This window comes from Otolemur garnettii, unplaced genomic scaffold, assembly GCF_000181295.1.
Source record: "Otolemur garnettii isolate 467f Iridium unplaced genomic scaffold, OtoGar3 scaffold00134, whole genome shotgun sequence".
NCBI lineage: Eukaryota > Metazoa > Chordata > Mammalia > Primates > Galagidae > Otolemur > Otolemur garnettii.
In genome coordinates, this window is record NW_003852529.1 from 3,792,916 (window position 1) to 3,800,537 (window position 7,622).

At 56.9% G+C, this 7,622-nt stretch overlaps 2 protein-coding genes across 3 annotated transcripts in view; one reads left to right on the plus strand and one right to left on the minus strand.

The window, feature by feature from the left end:
- The first annotated feature begins 424 nt into the window (after positions 1-424).
- On the plus strand, positions 425-4,690 carry YIF1A (Yip1 interacting factor homolog A, membrane trafficking protein). The gene is made up of 8 exons (XM_003798357.2): positions 425-642; positions 1,320-1,531; positions 1,682-1,786; positions 1,910-1,988; positions 3,495-3,552; positions 3,724-3,879; positions 4,300-4,393; positions 4,488-4,690. Exons 1-8 carry the CDS (start codon positions 612-614, stop codon positions 4,632-4,634), a joined length of 882 nt encoding a protein of 293 aa, XP_003798405.1. The 5' UTR covers positions 425-611; the 3' UTR covers positions 4,635-4,690.
- Positions 4,691-4,994: 304 nt separating this feature from the next.
- The window catches only part of CNIH2 (cornichon family AMPA receptor auxiliary protein 2), a 5,968-nt gene continuing 3,340 nt past the window's right edge, over positions 4,995-7,622 (minus strand). The window contains exons 2-6 of one of the 2 annotated variants that reach the window (XM_003798359.1): positions 6,808-6,876; positions 6,375-6,422; positions 6,028-6,140; positions 5,787-5,930; positions 4,995-5,608 (exon numbers count right to left, since the gene is read on the minus strand). In XM_003798359.1, coding sequence (XP_003798407.1) covers positions 5,581-5,608; positions 5,787-5,930; positions 6,028-6,140; positions 6,375-6,422; positions 6,808-6,876 — 402 coding nt within the window. In that variant the 3' untranslated portion in view covers positions 4,995-5,580. The remainder of the gene's footprint in view (positions 5,609-5,786; positions 5,931-6,027; positions 6,141-6,374; positions 6,423-6,807; positions 6,877-7,622) is intronic. The other variant, XM_023518299.1, reaches the window with a different exon arrangement.

Genomic DNA, 7,622 nt, shown 5'->3' on the forward strand with positions numbered 1-7,622 from the left:
CCCCCCCCCGCCCAGCCTCCCACCAAGAGCTCCTGGGCTGCCAGGTGAAGTGTGGAGAACAGGAGAGGAAAGCGAGCATAGCGAAGGAGCGGCAGGGGCCCGAAAGGCAGGGGCCTACCGCCCCCTTTCCGGCTGGAACACATCCTACTCCGCGGTGGGTCCCCTCTCTTGTCTACGGGTGTAGTCGTGGCAGGGCGCGTCAAGTGCCCCACTGCGCAGGCGTGGAAATAATTCTCACCACCTTCCTGCTTTACCCCATCTATTGGCTGCTCCCCCAGCGAACTAGCAGGCGCCTTATCCAATCCCAGAACGCCTCGGATCGCCCCGCCTATCTGTCGCCCGGATGTTGACTGCTGCCGAATCCGCTTTGGCGAGAGAGCATCAGTAACCAATTAGGAGAGGGGAGGGGCGAACCTGCGCTCCCGAAGAGCCAATGACAGACGGCGGAGGATGACGCTATGGACATGGCCGCTGCAAGCTACCGGCAGGGGGACGTGTCGGGCTGCCGAGTAACTTCAGCCCGGGCCCAGAGAGCGAAACAGCTGCTTTAATTAGTTTTTATATCCACCGGGCGGCGCAGCGGGCCCTCGGGGAGAGCAAGTCTCGCGGCCATGGCTTATCACTCAGGCTACGGAGCCCACGGTGCGTGCGCTGTGGGGCGGGAGGAGCGCGGCTGGGCCCTCTGGGGGAGAGTCGGCGGCGCGGCCAGCTCACCTTGAGGGAGAGTGGCACTGAAGTAGTGACCGCTGCCAGGGGCCGGATGGCGCTCGGGTTCCTGCCCCATGAGATTTTGCAACGTGTCCCTAATTTCGCGCTTTCTGCCCAGTCTGAAGATCGGGTGGTGAGAGTACACACCCGAGTCGGGCACATTCGGGGTCCGCCTCCAGACCTTCCTTTTTCTGCCGTCAGTCGGGTAGAGTCCCTGATCACTGTGCAGGGCCTCCAGGTAGCCAGCTGTAGCTTTTCTCACCTTTGGTCATGCAAGGGTGTACTGCCCATTATCTTCGCCTCTTGGCAAACTTGTACTCCCTTTCCACAGTTGAGTTCAAAGATCACTTCCCTTGAAAGGACCTCAGAAACCCCAAGTGGGCAGGTGCTGCCTCAGCTTTTCCTTTGCTTGCGCTTAGCAAAGGATTTCTCCCCAAGATCCCTCCTCACAGTTCTTCCTAAATTAGCTACCCTTTAGCCAGCCAGATTCCCTCACTGATGGCTTGGTGTCCCCAGGACCCATACAAGGCTGCCCTACTAGGGCAAGGGCAGTGGTTTGGGCTCATGCTTGGTATTTCTGTCACCTACTCTGGTAACCTCCAAACCCGCAGGCTCCAAGCACAGGGCTCGGGCAGCTCCAGACCCTCCTCCCCTCTTCGATGACACAAGTGGTGGTTATTCCAGCCAGCCCGGGGCATACCCTGCTTCAGGAGGAGACGTTGCCTTCAATGTCAACCACTTGCTTGGGGACCCAATGGCCAATGTGGCTATGGCCTATGGCAGCTCCATCGCATCCCATGGGAAGGACATGGTGCACAAGGAGGTGTGGCTTGCCCCGGGGAAGGGTGGCAGAATTCCTGGCTTAGGCGGGGGCATTATGGGATTTTGCCAATTCCTCAGGGAAGGAGCACACAGAAGAGCACCCTGAGGCTCTTGGTTCAGCTTGCCCACAGCCCTCTCTCTCCCCTCCCAGCTACATCGTTTTGTGTCTGTGAACAAACTCAAGTATTTTTTTGCTGTGGACACAGCCTATGTGGCCAAGAAGCTAGGGCTCCTGGTCTTTCCCTACACACACCAGGTGAGCTTCCTATCTAGTGAGCAAGGGGATCCTCCCTCAGAGGCTCGGGTCTGCCTTTCAGACTTCAAACCCCTTCTCTCCTGTTTTTTCATATTCTGACCTGGCTGCTGTTGCTACTGCCAGAACTGGGAAGTACAGTACAGCCGTGATGTGCCTCTGCCTCCTCGGCAAGACCTCAACGCCCCTGACCTGTATATCCCCAGTGAGTTTCTGACTTGGGCTGGAGGATGTGGGGGAACTTGTGCCTGAGGGATGATGGGAAGAGAGAGACTCAACTATTGATTCAGCATCTGGTTTTGGTGTTTTTTTGTGTGTGGCAGTTGCTAGACACCAGGTAGGTAGCATGAGGTGACCAGTAAAGATCTTCCCGAATGTGCCTTTGTTGTCTCCAGGACACCCTTTTGAGATCTTCCTGCCTCCTGACTTGGACCATATTCCTCCTCACAACCCTGCAACTTCAAGCTGTGGGACTTTAGGCTGGTTACTCATGCTCTTTAGTAAAACATGAATAGTAACAGTTCCTACCTCAAAGGATTGTTGTAGAGATTTAGTGAGGTGATGTATGCTCAGCAAGGCACCTGGCACATGGGAAGCATGTAGTAAATAGTCACTGTTATTGTTATTACTTATCCTTCCAGGCCTCCTCCATCATCTCCTCCTCCAGGAAGCCTTTCCTGATGCCCCTGTGCAAGTGTGGGCTCCTGTCTGGGTTCCTACACTGCCTGTGCACATGGCATTTTTCAGGCCTCCTACATGTGTGGTGGCTGGCTCACTCTGCAGCTTACTCTTCTCTGCCCTGTTTACTGTGCAGGGCTAGGCCCACAGTAAATACTCAGAAGGGGGGTGATGAGTGTGTCACGGGGCCAACCCTCTGAGGAGCTTCCAATGAGGGCAGCTAGTCCAGCTCTCCTGGGCAGGACAAAGGTTCTTCCATCCTTCATCTCACATGTCTCTTATAGCCACTCAGTATGACTGATATTAGTATCCCCATTTTACCTGGTAAAGCCAAGGTTCAGAGGGACTTGAGTATCTTTGAGGCCACACAGCTTACAGGTACAGAGCTGGTTTCCTAACTTCAACACTGTGCCTTCTGGTGATTACATTGGTTCTAGTGCTTCATAGTGGGAAGAGGACAGGATAAGTTAAAACTGCTGATAAAGCCAGGCTTCCACTGGCCCTCGGCTCTTGTGAAAACAGCTCAAAATTAGAGTTAGAGCTCTCTAAATTGTCAAGGCAGCCAAAGCTGTAGCCAGTGCTAATGGCCAGACTTAACAGTTGCTGGTGAAGGTGAGGTCATCTCCATGGCCTGGACACTAGGCACAGCTTGGCTTGTCCAGTGAACCCACATTCTGGTCCTGTAGTCTTACCAGAAATCAGTTCAGTCCCTGAGTAGGATGATCAATGGCCTTGGCCTATAATGCAGTTTATAAGACAGAGCAGAAAACATTGGTGAGCTTCCTAGCGTAGGGGTAGGGAAGGAGATGGCTTGTGGTCCTGGAGATGGTCAGGTGGCATTTACACATGGGTGAGGAGTGATCAGAGAATAGCACCCCAGGCAGAGCATTAGGAAGCTGAAAGTAGAGGTCAGACTGTGTTGAGATATGCAGGGAAGGAAGTATGGGGAGAAGGTGGGGGTGTTTGTGGTCTTGGATGCCTAGAAGACTGGCTGAGGAAGCCAGGCTGATGGCATCCCTCTGGCTCTTGGCAGCAATGGCCTTCATCACCTATGTGTTGCTGGCTGGAATGGCACTGGGCATTCAGAAAAGGTTGGTGGCAACCTCCTAACTTCCATCCTTCCCACCCCCTTCCCTGATCCCTTCCCAGACTCTTCTTCATACCTCTTTAGGGCATCTCTGCTAGACCCCCACCCCCTGCTGCTCCCAGCTTCTCCCCTCATCCCTGCCACAGGCTGGCTGACTTGCCCCTGCCCAGAACAGGTTCTCCCCGGAGGTGTTGGGCCTGTGCGCTAGCACAGCACTGGTGTGGGTGGTGATGGAGGTGCTGGCCCTGCTCCTGGGCCTCTACCTGGCCACCGTGCGCAGTGACCTGAGCACCTTCCACCTGCTGGCCTACAGCGGCTACAAATATGTGGGGTGAGCACCTGTGGGCTGGGAGAGGTGGCCTGGGGAGGGGCCTGCATAGCTATAGCCTCATGCTGTGACCCCCCTGGAACTATGACCCTGGACATGTCTCAGTGCTCTGGAGCCCGCAGCCCTGGTCTATTAGAGGAACCAGCAGTCTTCTCAGGCCCTGGGTACCATGTGGGAGGTTAGGGAGTTAGGGATGGGATGTGTTGACAGCTACCCTGGGAATGTGGGAGCGAGATAGGGACCTCAGATCCAGATCTAGGGACTGAGCCCCAGGCCTTCCAGATCCTTTTGGGTCTGGGCCCCTGTGGGGACTGATTGGGAATGGAACCTACCTGGGACCCAGAGGGTCTGTTGGGCAGGAGTGCTCTGAGGCCTGGACCCCTAAGGGCTCACCAGCCTTCTTCCTCCCTCCCCCTCCTGCAGAATGATCCTTAGTGTACTCACGGGGCTGCTGCTTGGCAGTAGTGGCTACTATGTGGTGCTGGCCTGGACTTCTTCTGCACTCATGTACTTCATTGTGAGTCTGGGCCTGCCCCTATCTCTCTGCTTGGGGTCAGAGCCGGGGACAGACCTCTCTCTCCAGGCCTGGCCTCAGCTCTCCTTTCTTCCAGGTGCGCTCTTTGCGGACAGCAGCCTTGGGTCCTGACAGCATGGGGGGCTCGGTGTCCCGGCAGCGTCTCCAGCTCTACTTGACTCTGGGAGCTGCAGCCTTTCAGCCTCTCATTATATACTGGCTGACCTTCCACCTAGTCCGGTGACCCCTGGCCCCAGAAAGCACTGATTTTTCCATACATTGAAGATTTGATTTCCTTGACTTTGTTTGACCTTGTTCCTGGGGCCTGCGAGGCAGGCATAGATAGATACCTCTGAGCCTTTGCATTGCTCAGGGGACCAGTCTTGGGGCTATCTCAGAAGAGGTGGATACAGGGCTGGAGTCCTGGTTTGACACTGCCTTGGAAGGTAGATGGAAGGGCTTCAGCAGGCATAGCCAGGAAAGTGAGGATGGGAGTGGGTAGCTGCCTCTGATCTGTCAGGGAAGGGCTGGCAGGGTGAAACTAGCTGTGCCTATCTAGTCCCCTGCCCCCATCTCTTCCAAGTTTTTTAGGAGTAGAACTGGGCCCACATGTTTGCAGTAGTTTATTCATATTTTGTCACAAATGGCCGGGGAGGGGGTGCCGGACTCCTCCAGGCAACATAGAAAATAGGTCCAAGAGACAGTTGGGGTGAGTGGAGACAGGGGCTGGAGAAAGAGCCTGGGGAAGGGAAGAGGGCAGACTAGGGGTGGGGCTGCCCCTTGCTGAGCCTGCTCATTCTGGTGTGGGTATCCCCCTGCCAGGGGGACCTCAGGGTGAGGACGGAAGGGGGAGGCCGCGAATTTCCAGGGTCAAGCTCTGGCCCGTGGCAGGGACAAAGTTTCCCCTGAAATGGACAAGGCTGGAGGTCCTACCCTTCCAGGACTGACTGCCATGCCCGCGGGCTGGCAGGAGAGCCCCTGCCCCTATTTAGAGCTCTTCTCAGCCCTGGTCCAAGGGGGAGGGCTCTGAAGGCGGGGGGGTTCCCGCAGCAGCAGTTTGGGGGTTGGAGAGGCTGGGGGCACCAGTGCCCCCTCCCTCCCCAGGGCTGAGGCCTTTGTGGCCAAGGGGCAGGGCTGGGGTGCACAGGCGTCCGGTCCGTTCTGGGCTCACTCCCTGGCCGGCTTCCCCTTTAGAAACTCACCAACGTATAAACCATACTGCGGGAAGACCACACCGTGAGCCAAGCCCTGAGCAAGTCCAGCCACCCAGCTGCCCACCCAGTCACAGTCGGGGTTGTCCTCAGTCTCAAGGGTAAAGAGCAGGAAGCTGGGATTAGAAACATGACACCTATAATGTCCCTTCCCTGAGTTCTGACTGCAATGGGCAAGGCCTCACCTGTACAGGTAATAGAAGAAGGAGAGCAGGTAGAAGGCGAGTTTGCACCAGGACTCCTTCTGGCAGTAGTTGAGGATGTCAGCATTCATGATGGAGACCGCATCGTACATGACCTCAGAGCCATCCGCAGGACGGTGGAAGTACCTGGGCAGGGAGGGGCCTGAGTGCCCACTGCCAGGGCTCCCACCTTGCCCACCCCTGCTCCTTGTCAGACAGCCTCCCAAGGAGCTGCTGCCCTCACCTCCAGAGATGGTAGAAGAGGAGGGGGATGTTGAGGCCCAGGGTCACCCACTCTGCTGCACACAGAAACATTAGACAGAAGAGGCCGTGGATGGAGTATTCTGGGACCACCAGCTGGGGGAATGAGGGTGAGAGGTTAGCGGCCTGGTGCCAGTACGAACCCAAGCTTCAAGGGCACAGAAGGGCACTGGGATTTGGGAAGTGCCTGCCCACCATGACCTTGGGGGACTAAAAAGGCCGGAAGCCTCCCACTCTCTCCAAGTGGCTGATCAAACAGGCCCGGAGAGGAGAGAGGCATAGCTCTGGGCCACGAAGTGGGGCATTTCTACCCCCAGCTCTGACACTGACCTTCCGAAGGAGGCAGCAGATGCGTTCGATGTTTTTTAAACGCTCGCGCTGTGGAGAAGGAAAAGGCCGCGATGGGGATGGCTCAGGAGCCGGCGCCGGGGCGGGCCCCACTCCGCCCTGCACTTGGCCGCCAGGGGGCGCTGGAGGAGCCTCCGAGGCAGGGAAGCAGCCGCGCCGTCCCCATGGCGACCGTCACCATGGAGGGGCCTTCACCCGCGTCTCCACGACAACGGCCCTGAGCCTGGCATCAGCCGCCCTGCCAGGAGGAACTGGGGCCCTAAGCCCGCGCCAGGTGTTTGCTGGGGGCGGGGGCAGAGAGGAAGGGGCACAGCCGCCGCCCACCCGCCCCGCCATCCTGTACCCCTGCCCCGCCCTCCGCAGGTGTAAAGACAGACGGACGGACACACCTCGGCACAGCACATGTATCACTTACTGCCCGCGCTGGGTTCCCCTGGTCGATCGGGTTCTTGAAGTCAGTCCGCAGCTCGTCAAAGGCTATGATCTAGGGGAAGGGCGTGTGTCGATCAGGGTTGGGACAGCAACTATGGCCTCCCCGACCCATCCTTCCGTGGGACAGGAATTTATATAAGGGGACTGAGCCCGATGGAGCTTGTTGCGAAGGTGGAAAAACTGAGGCCCAAGGAGGGGCAAGGCCTGGTCACACAAAAGACAGGAACAGAACCCTAGTGCCCTGATCCCAGTGCAAGCCCATATGCAGAACGCTAGGGCTCTGGCCTGGGAGGAACAGGGCTTGGGGGAGGAGAACTCTGAACTACATTCCAGGTGACCAGGGCGGGGCGGTATGGGAAGAATTCAGGATGGGGAGTGATGGGGTTCAGGCTCCGTTCTGAGTAGGTGTTTGGTGAGCAATGGCAAAGAGCAGTCCAAGCAGCAGAAACAGCAGGTACAAAGGCTTAGAGGATTGAAAGAACAAGGAACATTCGGGAAGCTGTGGGTTTCCTGGGGCTAGAGTGTGAAAACAGGAAGAAAGGAGGGGAAGGTGAGAGATGGTGGTGAGGTCAGCAGAGCGGAGAACAGTGCCCTGTGATGCCAGGCCAGGAGTTTGGTCTTTCACACAAAAATAATGGGGAGCCACTGAGGGGCAGATAGCAGCAGAGTAGGGCAGTCACGTTGTCTTAGGACTGGCAGGGAAAGAGGTCGCTGGCCAACAGCCATGGCCAAGACCAAGACCACGGTGCTTCTGCTCTGCCTGCAGGTTTTATGTTTTTTTTTTTTTTTTTTTTTTTT